General features: G+C 38.9%; 2 protein-coding genes across 2 annotated transcripts; both read right to left on the minus strand.

Moving 5' to 3' along the window:
• Window positions 1–1,016: 1,016 nt before the first annotated feature.
• Window positions 1,017–3,940, minus strand: LOC131456906 (fibrinogen alpha chain). Its single transcript, XM_058625591.1, has 4 exons — window positions 3,672–3,940; window positions 2,542–2,725; window positions 2,311–2,456; window positions 1,017–1,725 (listed from the first exon to the last, which is right to left on the minus strand). The coding sequence occupies exons 2-4, from the start codon at window positions 2,675–2,677 to the stop codon at window positions 1,405–1,407; spliced, it is 603 nt and encodes a 200-aa protein (XP_058481574.1). The 5' UTR covers window positions 2,678–2,725; window positions 3,672–3,940; the 3' UTR covers window positions 1,017–1,404.
• A 588-nt stretch (window positions 3,941–4,528) lies between these two features.
• fga (fibrinogen alpha chain) lies at window positions 4,529–11,452 on the minus strand. The gene is made up of 8 exons (XM_058625000.1): window positions 11,276–11,452; window positions 10,654–10,749; window positions 10,398–10,581; window positions 8,941–9,086; window positions 8,203–8,301; window positions 7,475–7,636; window positions 6,191–6,827; window positions 4,529–5,462 (listed from the first exon to the last, which is right to left on the minus strand). Exons 1-8 carry the CDS (start codon window positions 11,336–11,338, stop codon window positions 4,762–4,764), a joined length of 2,088 nt encoding a protein of 695 aa, XP_058480983.1. The 5' UTR covers window positions 11,339–11,452; the 3' UTR covers window positions 4,529–4,761.
• Window positions 11,453–12,341: the final 889 nt, after the last annotated feature.

Consider the following 12,341-nt stretch of genomic DNA (forward strand, 5'->3'; position numbering starts at 1 on the left):
AGTATGTCGTCCAAAATTGGTCAAAAAAGTCATAGGTTAGTATGTCGTCCAAATTTTGACAAAAAAGTCATAGGTTAGTATGTCTTCCAAAATGTGACAAAAAAGTCATAGGTTAGTATGTCGTCCAAAATTTAACGAAAAAGTCATAGGTTAGTATGTTGTCAAAAATTTGATAAAAAAGTCATAGGTTATTATGTCGTCCAAAATCACTCAAAAAAAGTCATAGGTTAGTATGTCGTCCAAATTTTGACAAAAAAGTCATAGGTTAGTATGTTGTCAAAAATTTGACAAAAAAGTCATAGGTTTGTATGTCGTCCAAATTTTGACAAAAAAGTCATAGGTACATGTCGTCCAAAATTTTATAAAAAAGTCATAGGTTAGTATGTCGTCAAAAATGTGACAGAAAAGTCTTAGGTTAGTATGTCGTCCAAAATGTGACGAAAAAGTCATAGGTTAGTATGTCTTCCAAAATGTGACAAAAAAGTCATAGGTTAGTATGTCTTCCAAAATGTGACAAAAAAGTCATAGGTTAGTATGTCGTCCAAATTTTGACAAAAAAGTCATAGGTTAGTATGATGTCCAAAATTTTACAAAAAAGTCATAGTATAGTATGTTGTCCAAAATCACTCAAAAAAGGTCATAGTATAGTATGTCGTCCAAAATGAGACAAAAAGTCATAGTATAGTATGTCGTCCAAAATGAGATAAAAAAGTCATAGTATAGTATGTCGTCCAAAATGAGATAAAAAAGTCATAGTATATATGTTGTCCAAAATGACACAAAAAAGTCATAGTATATATGTTGTCCAAAATGAGATAAAAAAGTCATAGTATGGTATGTCGTCGAAATTCACTCTGCCGCTCGTTAATGGTGACAAAGCGGTTAAGGAACTTAACTGAAAAAAAACAGCAGGAGAGCATGACATTTTATGAATTTATTCAACTTTAACTTCAGCTGAAACACAAACATCCGTCATCACACATTCATGGCTCAATCATTCGAACAGATTTTAGCAACTAAACAACCACATGTATAAAATCTTAAGTCTTGACAAAGTTAGAGTTATGTAAAACTTTTGCCTCATTCAAGTTGAGACTGAAAAACATACAAGTTTATTTAATTGCTAAAACATTAAGGTAATAAGACTGTGTTACATTCTTACCAAGTCATCAGATGTGTTTACAGCAAAAATGACAAATTACATTTTTCTATGAAAATAATGTTTTAATGTATAATTTAACACTGTAAAAGTTGATACAGAGCAGAACTGGACAAACATACACTGTAAACAAAATGTAATAATAACAGAGGTTGTACGCACTCGCACTCCTGGAACGTGTTGCCTCCTGCGGTCCACTGGGTGGCACTAGAGAAACATGGCCATAAATAAGATTTGTATTTTTTTCAAAACCTTTCTGTGTCCTCCAGCAGCTCCTCCACAACTAACTGATTCTGTCCAATGTCCTCAAACTGCGTCAACAGCTCTCTCTGGACAGTTGGGATGGTCTTGTATTGTGGAGACGGAACTGGGCCGACGTCTACAGGCCGCAGTGTGATACGTGCAATGTCCTCAGGAGGAGTAGACGTCTTGCTTCTCCTGACGACCGTCTGTTTGATGTGGTCCATGTCAGTCTGAATCGCCCGGTAACTGCGATGACCGACAGTGAACGGAAGTGCTGAGTGGCAGGATCCGCGGCAGGCTCGGAGATTCATGTCGACGTCCACCTGGCGAGACAAACAAATAATCCAGTCATTCAAAAACAAAGACCACGTTCTAAACGTTTAAACAACAGAGCCCTGCGGTACACCAAAGGAACATTTTCTCACCACACTAAAACAGGATATAACACTGGGAGCCATTTGGCTGAAACAATCAGAAGCTGAAAGTACAGCTTGATCTCATCTGCGTATAAATTGACCCTTTCATTCCGTTCAGGGCATTTTCTTTACATACAACGTAAAACAATGGTCCAAAAACGGAGCCGTAACAAAAATTAACTTTTCGTTACAGCAATTAACGGCAGAGATAAAGCAATAAATCTTTTTAGTTACATCACGTTTGAAACCTTAAATTGCGTTTATCAACACGAAGCAATTTGGCTTGAATTTAAAAGTGTTCCCGATACAAAAAATCATAACGTTAGAACTGAAAATTACAATCCAGCTGGATGTCATCTGCATATAAAGTGACGCTTTCATTCCATTCAAATAATTTTCTTTGCATTCAACATAAAACAGCTGGTACTTAAACAGAGCCTTGGGTCACACCATGTCAGCAGGGGTTACCCTCCAAACATTGCTATGTCTCACCTCAGTTCGATACAATTCCTCAACTTGTTTCTGGACATTGCTGCGAAGCTCCGTGAGTCGCTGCGACAAAGCAGCCGAGCGTTTCCGTAGTGCCGTGAGATTCTTGGCCAATGCTCGTGCGTCTTCCACAAACGTCAGCTCTGACACTGGAGACAAAGTACAGCGTTACTCATCTGTGTTTCTCTGACTGTCTTTTTTCAAACAACGGGGAAACAAGATGCTGAATCTCACTGTATCTGTTGACTATGACTCTGCGGTTTGTGTTGTAGATGTGCGTCATCGCTGTCATGGACTTCTCAGCCGCGTCCTCGAACATCCTTGCCGTCTCGCAAGCTTTGGACAGTCTCATCTCCACATTGACCTCCATGTGTGAGATCAAACCCTGCAGTCTGCAGCCAGAGGGACATCTAGAAACCTGCGGAGACACAAACTGACCTTTAAGAAAGAAGAAAGTTGTAATTTTAACTACAGTGCCGTGACGGAGACTGAAAATCCACATTTAACGCAATCTACATGCATTTCAATAGATTATGAATTCGATTACATCTACACTGGCTAGGCCACACCCCTTAACTCACTTGAATTGTGCAGGAGCCATTGCTTGCTTGAGCTTCGGTTTCAGTGAGGTTTGTTCATTAACAGGAAACTCCGGGTACTGTGGGCTTTCACATTGTTAGGGCTACGCTTTGCTGTGATTACCTAAAAAAAAATTGCTAGCTAGAAGAGTCAACTTTATTCTTGTTTGTTTATGACTTTAAGGAACAGCAAATATTAACCCTTAACAGCAAGGAATGCATTAGTTTATGTTAAGATGAATCAAAAATTGTATTTTCAATGTATATCGATTGGACATTTATTGCTGTTAGGAACAAATGTGTCAGGTTTTTTTTTTATCTGGCACTCCAAAAAAATAATGCATCAAAAAAAAAAGTGTTGCTGCCACAGAAAACCGTGGAGTTGTGTAAACATACCTTCCTATAAAAAAAAAATATATATATAAATATAAATAATAAATAATAATAATAACATAATATTTGATATGTATATTTCAGGCTGAAGTAGTTTTAAAAGATTGACTCCTTTAAAGTGGAAATAGTATATAATGTTTTTACAGCTGTATTGGGAAGGTGACATTTTTTGCTACTAGGAACTAATATGTCGTTTTTTGTGTAGCTAAGCCATTTTAAGGATAATTTAAGGAACTGAGAGGCAATTTTTTTCAAATAAAAGTCACGTCATCAAAGAGTGAAGCTGATATCTGGCCTGTCTGTGCTCAGAGGCGGAGCTTAAGCATAGGTCAACAGCCGGTTTACCACTGAAAGTTGACAAGGGTCGCGCCGTTTTGTGTTCGCGTTTCTTACCCAATCATCATCCGAACACAGGGCAAAGTCTGATCTCGCTCCACACAGTTGCTGTGCGTGTCTGTGGCGATGACCGCGGGGCTGTCGGCCATCTTGATTCTGCTGAGTCAGCCTTGTACACACTGCACGAACAAACAACAAAAAAAACACGTCTGGGTTTGGTTACTCTTTAACATCGTTGCCATCCAAAAACAGAGCACTACAAACATGAAATGTAAATTGTTTATTTATTTATTTGTGGTCGTTGTGAAACATTAAATGCTTTTGCTTCTGATTTCTTTGAGTTATTTGTCTTTAAGTCAAAGCTTGCCTTAAGAAAAACACGATTTATAAGTGTTCTATTTTTATAAGTGAAATAAACTTATAAATACTTTTTAGTATGACTATTTGAGTGCAGTTTGATTACTATTAATTTTCATTTATTAGAGAAAATTAATTGGCTGAAGGCACTTCTGAAATAAAATAGAGAATATGATGAACACAAATGACAGTGCATGTATATAAAATAGATTATAACTAACAAACAATAAAACACTACAATGAAGGGTAAACATGGTAAAGTAGACACAGCTATGCAAGGGAAAAAGTATTTTAAATCAAATGTTAATTCACTGTCGCATAATTTAATAATATCCTGTAAACACAACTCCAAACTTGATAAAAGATAAAATAAAATCTTCCTACAGAAACTTAACATTAAATTTACAGTATATATATTCAGTTATATTGTGAAATTATTCCAGATTCCAGACATTTATTGTAACTGCTTATTATCTTTTAAAAATCACATTGAAAGGATGAAAAAAAAAAAGAGATTTGAGAATTTTTAATTTAAATAACATCCCGGACACAGAAGCTGAGGTGAACGTTGACTCTTTATTGATCGTGCAGAGTTCAGCGACATTGACAACATCAGGTTTGGTAACAACAGCAAACAGATCAATCAATCCGTTTACACACAAGACAAAAACACGTGGCAGACACGAGGACACAGTTTGACATGGTTCTGAAATCCATCACTGATCTTTTCTCTGTGAATGCGATTACGTTTCCCTTTTCATCAATTTTTTTAACGTTTCTCTGTGTCCGATTAAAACGTAGCCGGGCGAATGAACATCCTGACAGTTTTCAGGCTGTAGTTGTCTGGTTTGTACGTCACCCACGTGACCCCGTTCGGAATCCCAAACGGCTTAATTTCGTACGCGCCTTTGTAATAAAAGCCGTTCAGATTGGCTGAGCCGCAGTTGTTGTACCACCACCCGCCACCGTAAAGCTGCGCGCAGTTTAACATCGTTGCGTCGCCGTCATTGTCGTAGGTGCTGAATTTCATTCCGTTGTGGGACGGATAAGACGCCCGGTTGGTCTTTGGCGCCACTAGAGCGTCGCCGGCGTCCCCCGTGTACGCAGACACATGCAGTGGGAACCCCTCCCCCTCTGAACCGATACTGATTGTGTACTCGGCGGTGGCCATGCCCCCTTCCCAATCCTCAAGCTCCACCCTCAGCATTGTCTCACCCCGATTAGTCAACAAGTGGAGGTTCTGGTTGCCTAGCCATAACTCCCCCTTTCCCCGCGCGTCAACCGAGCCGAACCCACTGCGATATTCGGCCCATGTGCGATTAAAGCTCAGCGTGCCGCTCTCTCTCTGCTGGACTAACAACCACCCGCCCATTAGCCCCTCCTGCTGGCAGTAAACCTCCACTACTTCGGTGGTGTGCGTGCCGCCGGGTTTGATCTTAAACAGGCCGTTTGTTTCCCCTTTCAGGTGCTTCTGGTGGGCGTCGACACAATCTGCGAAGAAAGAGGGGCACACGGCAGACGGCGAGTTAGCCGATTCACTTCATTTGACTCCAGCTAGCAAATACAGCGGCACTTTCGTGACAAAACAAAGGTGACTCTGCATTTGGAGCGCGTCGCAATCGAGGCTGATGTTTACGAACAAAGTCGTAGACTTTGCGCAATCAATTAAATCTTTGTGCGTTTTGATACGGTAACATTACAACGGTGGCTCTGTGGAACCCGAAGATCCAGAGAAACGGACGATTCTTCAGGTCTTTAGTTTATTACAAATAAACCAAAATTATCTAAGATTTTAAAAAGAGATGGTACAGTTTATTTTTTATTTTCTCAAGTGTGGCAGTATGACAGGTATTGTGAGCGCCCCCTGCAGTGAGTAACATATTTATGCTCCTGCTACCACATTCACTCCAGGGGCCCATGTGTTTGTGGCCCCTATCCTTTGAAACATCCCTGCTCAAAACAAAATAAACCCAATTAGCCCAATTAGATTTCATTAAATGGGCTTGGTGTGGTTCTGTAGGCAGAGGGCGCTCACAGCACCTCATACAACCACACGTCATAAAACACAAACTATCCCCGAATCAAAAACATCCCATGCTGTTTTTTACGCTGTAGCAACAATCAATAAGAAAACGTTCACGTGCTATTTCTGATGCTACGCCGAGCGCCGCCCTCTTGTGGACATTACATGTAACTCCACTGAGACCATTATTGGGTACCTTGTCCTACATAATCGGCCTGTCGCTGAACGCGTGCGCTCTTCACACTCCGGGCATGGAAATCCGGAACGTCGTCCTCTCCGTTGTCGGTGAGGAACGCGCCGAGGTCTATGCCCATGTCGGAGGAAAACGGGTCCCCGAGTCCGCTGTTGGAACTTGTGGTGAGGCTTCCTTTAGTTCCATCGACCTGGAAAGCCTTAGAGGAGACAGACGAGGAGGAGGACGAGGAGGACGACGACGAGGAGGACGAGGAGGAGGTGAGGGAGGGGAACAGAGTGGCCAGGCTTCCTTTGCTAAAGTCGGTCACAGTCTTGCACCCGGGACCTCCCTCCATTATCTCCTCCACCTTCTCCACTGGCCCGTCCTTTGTGTGGACGATGATCCTCCTGACGGTTTTGGTGCAAGACACAGTTGATGTGGTTATGTGGGACGTACTGGGCTGACTTTGGGAATCAAATCCTCCACCCAAAGAACCGCCGGTGGATCCGCTGAGCTCAGTGAGGGATTTACCCGAGGAGGAGGAAACAGTGGAGGACGATGATGATGATGATGAGTAGGAAGTACCTGAGTCCTTGGAGACGGTTGCTGGAGATGTTTTAGAACCTTCCTCCTCCAGGACCAACTGCATGGTCTTCACCTGAGAGAGAAAACATGGGCATGGGTTTACAGATGGTTCTGTAAGAGGTTTAAGAATCAAGAACTGGAGAACGAGCCTGAGAACCCTACCAGCAGTTTCACACTAAATAAAAGTCTCACCTCATAAGATCTACGTCAGTTTAAGTCTGCAATATCTTTATCTTACTGTGAGACTTGAATCTTCAACTTCCTTCGGGATCAATAAAGTATCTATCTATCTATCTATCTATCTATCTATCTATCTATCTATCTATCTATCCATCCATCCATCCATCTAGACAGACTTTTCCAACAGGAAACTGAAGTTTGTAAACCACTCACTCTCAAAAGAAATCAGTGATTTTAGCTTGTCGGGACACAAGAGCTGCTGGTCTACTGCTGCCTCGTGTGGTCACTTTGTCACTGAGGTTAATCTGAACAAAGGATTTAAAATGGCAAATTGACAACAAGACATTTGAACTTAGTGATGGAGGCAGCAGTGGATCAACAGCTCCTATGTGTGTGATGTTAAAATCGCTGATTTTCTCTATGGACTTTCGGTGTCCATAGAGAAAATCCCCCAAACTAACCTTTTGAAATAAATTCTTATTTTTCTGTGATTCCTAATCACGCCTAGCAACAACCACAACAACAACAACACGACGTTACCTCGGGGAACACGTCTACAGTCTGCTGTGCTGCTACTGTGGAGCCAGGACCGGACTTGAAGATGGTGTCCACATTCGTGTCCCGCAGCAGCCGGCTCTTCATCACGTACAGCGTCCGCACGGACTGCACGCTCTGACTCGACTGAGAGTCCAGCTGATCAATCTGTGGAAGAGGACGCCGACAGCAGCTGGATGTTAAAGACCAGTTTAACAAAAACATCTGCACTCTCTAAATACACCAGACTCCTCTGTTAAACATTTTACACTTTGATTTGCTAAATGTTGGAGATGAATGCATGTTTTCAGGATATTAAGTTTTAACTTTGATCTACAATTGGACATCATTGGCTTTGATTTTTGTGTCAAACTCTTCAGTGACGGCACTCTATGACCAATCAGTGGGATTTTGGAATTAGAATTAGAATTTGGAATTATAAGTAGATTTTGGAGTTATAAGTAGATTTTGGAATTATAAGTAGAATTTTGGAACTTTAAGTAGATTTTGGAATTATAAATACAATTTGGAACTTTAAGTAGATTTTGGAATTATAAGTAGAATTTTAAGTCTTTTATACTGATCTACCAGTTGGATTCACAAATTCAGGGGGCGCTCCAATTAAAACATCCTATGTCTAACTGAGATATTACGACCGCCGAGTACTTCAGGAACACACAGTTGTTCCTTAAATAGTCCTTGGATGCGATGAAACCACAGAATCCAGTTGTTACCTGTTTGTCCAGAGCCACGTAACTGTCCTTGTCCACTTCGTAAGCTGTGGCACTGCTGCAGGAGCCTTTGCAGGCACGGATCTTGATGTCGATGTCCACCTGAAGGACAAAGACAAAGACACACACACACACACATAAAGCCAACGTCACTAGGTGAAGCTTTTCCAGTTTCCTACAACTCTTCATCCAATCAGGAGCCAGAACAGAAGGTAGCATGCTAACAGAACTGAACCAAATGAATGTTATAGAGTCGTTAATATGAAAACAAATTTATTTCACATCACTGAATGAGAGGAAGTGAACATTGAAGCTAACGCTAACTGGCCGAGCAGCTCATTTTCATTGGATTCAAATCCATTATTGTAATTATTCATTATTGTATCAATAAATTATTTCATGTGATAAATTGTACATTTATTTATTTTTTATATTATATATACTATGCAAAGTTTCTGAATGGAATTAAAGAAAATTTTGGTGGGATTTTTTTTTTAAATTTAGCTGATTTTGTAATAAGTTTAAATGAAAGGTCCATTAGTTTTGGTCCCTGTTGGGTCTCCGTACCTCAAGCCTCGACATCTCAACAAATGAACCTGTTTAATTCTTGTTCTTCTATGAATTGTTTTCAATTTTATTTATTTATTTTAACATTATGCAATTATCTGACTGGAATTACAGGAACATTTTGTTAAAAAGAACAACACCCCGCCCCCCCACCTCCCTATGGTGTCTCCGTACCTCCAGCCTCTGCATCTCGACGACCTGGTCTTTGACGCGATCTTTCATGGCCGCGAGGATCCTCAGCTGTCGGTCGATTTTGATTTTCATGTCGGTGATTCTCTGACGCAGATTCTGGGCCAGGCCGTAGTAGTTGTTGTCATTGTCTGGTATACAGAATAAATATCTTTTTTTTTTGTCTTTTTTATTTATTTTATTTATTTGTTTATTTGATAGGGACAATGCATATTGATGAACATCTTCAACAATTGAGGATGTAAATATGCCAGATTATAGCAACAATGCTAAACTACGTCTGTAGTCCCTAGGCAGGTGACAATAGACATTTGACAGAAGATAAAACATAAAAACGGATACAAAACAACACTAAATGCACTTATTTGCTACTCAAAAGTATTTGTTTGCAAAAATAAATTCATCCTCAAACTGTTTTTTATTCTAATGAAATAAAAAATGTTGGGGGGAAAACACGTTTCAATTAAGCAGAATATGCTGCACATAATTTTTTTTAAGGTAAGTCTGAAAGAAGTAAAAACCACAAATCATGTATAAGAAGTTGTAAATAATAAATATACAGTGATTTTAGGTGAAATCAGCCAAAAAAATTTGACGAAAAACTCAAAAAAATGTTAAGTCCAGAACATAAAACATTTTAAATAGTTTTAAACAAAAAAATGTGATTTAGTCTGGTGTCAGTTTATGAAAAAAACTGCATGGAAATGTGACCATTACAAAAATTCTCAAACTGTTTCCTAATAAATCAATAAACCAGTTACTATGATTATTATTGACTACTTTAAATGTAACATTACAATTTAGCAGAATATGCTGTTATTTGTTGTTTTGTGCTGTTGTATATTTGGTTCAAGAGATAAAAGCTTCAGTTTAAATACAAAGTTAGAATTTCTCTAATTTTGTTTGAAATTAAATAAAAAAATGTGGTTGTTTAGTTTCAAAATTCGTACAAATTAATGATTTACAGGCTAGTGATGTGGTATTTATTTTAGGTTTAATTAGCAATAAAATATTTCATAAAAACTAATGATAAAATATTCAGATCAGGACATAAAAGCGTCTGGTTTTATATATATAAAAAAAGTTGATTTCTTAAAAATTTTAATTTTATTTATTATATTATTTAAATATTTTTTACTTTTTCCTTTGCCACAACTGTACAAATTGAAGATTTCACAGCTAGGGTGTGGGGACGCACCAAATAATAACAATAATTATTTTAGGTTAAATCAGCCATGAAATATTTCATCCATTTTTTTTTTTTATAAAAATGTAAAATCATCCTAAACATATTTTTTACCAGGACCTCAAAAACGTGGAGAAAGTCAGTTCAGGACATAAAAGCATCTGGTTTTATATGAAAGTATAAAATAAAAAAATCCATCTATTGAGTCAAAAATGATGCAGAAAATAATGTAAAATAGCTTTTAAACCTCACTGACCGGCATCGACGAGGAGTTTGTCCTTCAGGTAGTCGTAGGTCTGTTTGGACACCTGGTCCGTGGACCGGTGCCGGACTTTGTTCAGGTCAAGGATGTTGCGGATCTTCTCGATCCTCTTCACGAGACTGTGGTCATTTTTGTCCATCAGTCCCTGGATCCTACAGCCTGAGGGACACTTGGACCCCTGATGGACAAAGAACAGGAATCTTTAAATGATATTTTTGTGAGGTCCTGATTTAAAACGCATGGTTTTTACCCAGTCGTCATCCGTGCAGAACGGCCACTCCTTCTGAGTGGCACATTTCTCCGACCTGGTGCCCTGTTCAACTGGACGAGATCCTCTGGGGTCAACCTACAGAACAAGCGAGAGATAAAAAAAAAAAGTGTTGACATCTCATCTTCTAATATAAGTATGCATGTTTTTTTACTTTATTTTTTGAACATATTCGTAACATTAATATATTAAATATATATTAATTAATTAATTAATTTAATAAATAAATAAATAAATGTTTCATCGTTATCTTTAATGTGTAGTATTGTACTAGATTATAAATATTAATTTCTGGATTATACAATTGTAAAAATAATGGGGGTTTTTTAAACAAATTTTTTTGGCTTGGTTCAGGGTTTTTTAGCTGTACATATATACACATATTTTAATATATATTAATTTATATAAATGTAGCTAGTGAATTGTGACAAATCAGTTATTTTCCGTTACACAATTGTTTTCAGGATTATACAAATGTAAAATCTTCCATTTTCTTTTAAACAATTGTACAAATTGCTAATTTTCAGGCTCAGGGGGTCATGTCAAGTCATGTTTTTGATTTCGTATGAATTTAAATTTATGTTTAAGCTGAAGTGAAACTCACCCCTGAAGCTTCTGCATGGACAATCAAACTCACACACGCGAGCACAAAGAATGGCTTCATCATTGTTTTCCTGCGGTCGCTCGTCCTCCGCTCGCTGAATGTTTCTGCGATCTTCGCCGTCCACTCATTTGAAGCCTCTGTGTCCGAGGGAGCGGTGACTCAGCAGTGTTTGGGGGACGTCCCAGAAACACAGGGTCAAATCACGTTTGAGTAACTGGTGTTTGTTGTACGCCTTTGCCGTCATGATAAAGTAAACACAGATCAATCCTTTTTTTCCTTGTTTTACTGGAATCTGGTGTTTTCCTCGGGTAAACAGTGAGGACACGGGAACATGAATCACCGCTGATTCATTTTCCAAACAATTGATTTCTCACACCGGTATGTGACACATTACCACGATGCATCAAAAAAACACCTGAACTGTCCCTTTAACTAAAGACGCTACATGTGAGAAACGCATTAAAGCTGCAGTGTGCGAGTTATGAATGTAAACTACGCCGATCAAGTCCCATCTGCTCCATGCGATCCACTGTGTTTTGTTTTCGTATCTGTGGAGACACAGTGGTGTGACATGACAGAGGTGAAGCGGAGGCAAAACCGCTACGCTAGTAAAGTGAGACGGCGGCAAACTTTAAGTTTAAGTTTTAGCCACAGGTCTGAAAAATGAGTGAGATGACACCACGATACAATAATATTGCGATATTTAAGTCAGGATTTGACATTGTGATATTTAAGTCTCGATCCGCTAATACTATCACGATATCTAAGTCACGATACGGTATGATTACGTTTTTTAAGTCACGATATGCTATCATCTTGATATTTAAGTCAGGATACAATATTATCATGATATTCAAGTCTCGATACGCTAATATTACGCAATATTTAAGTCACGATATGCTATTACCGCGATATTGAAGTCACAAAACAATATAACGATATTGTCGCAATACTTGCAAAACAGCTCTAGTGAGAGTGAGCGCCTTAAGTCGATCCCGATGTTTCGCTTGAGTTGAAATATTGCGTCACTTGGATGGAGGCATTTTCCACACTTTAACCATGAACG

This window comes from Solea solea, chromosome 3 (assembly GCF_958295425.1).
Source record: "Solea solea chromosome 3, fSolSol10.1, whole genome shotgun sequence".
Classification (NCBI taxonomy): Eukaryota; Metazoa; Chordata; class Actinopteri; order Pleuronectiformes; family Soleidae; genus Solea; species Solea solea.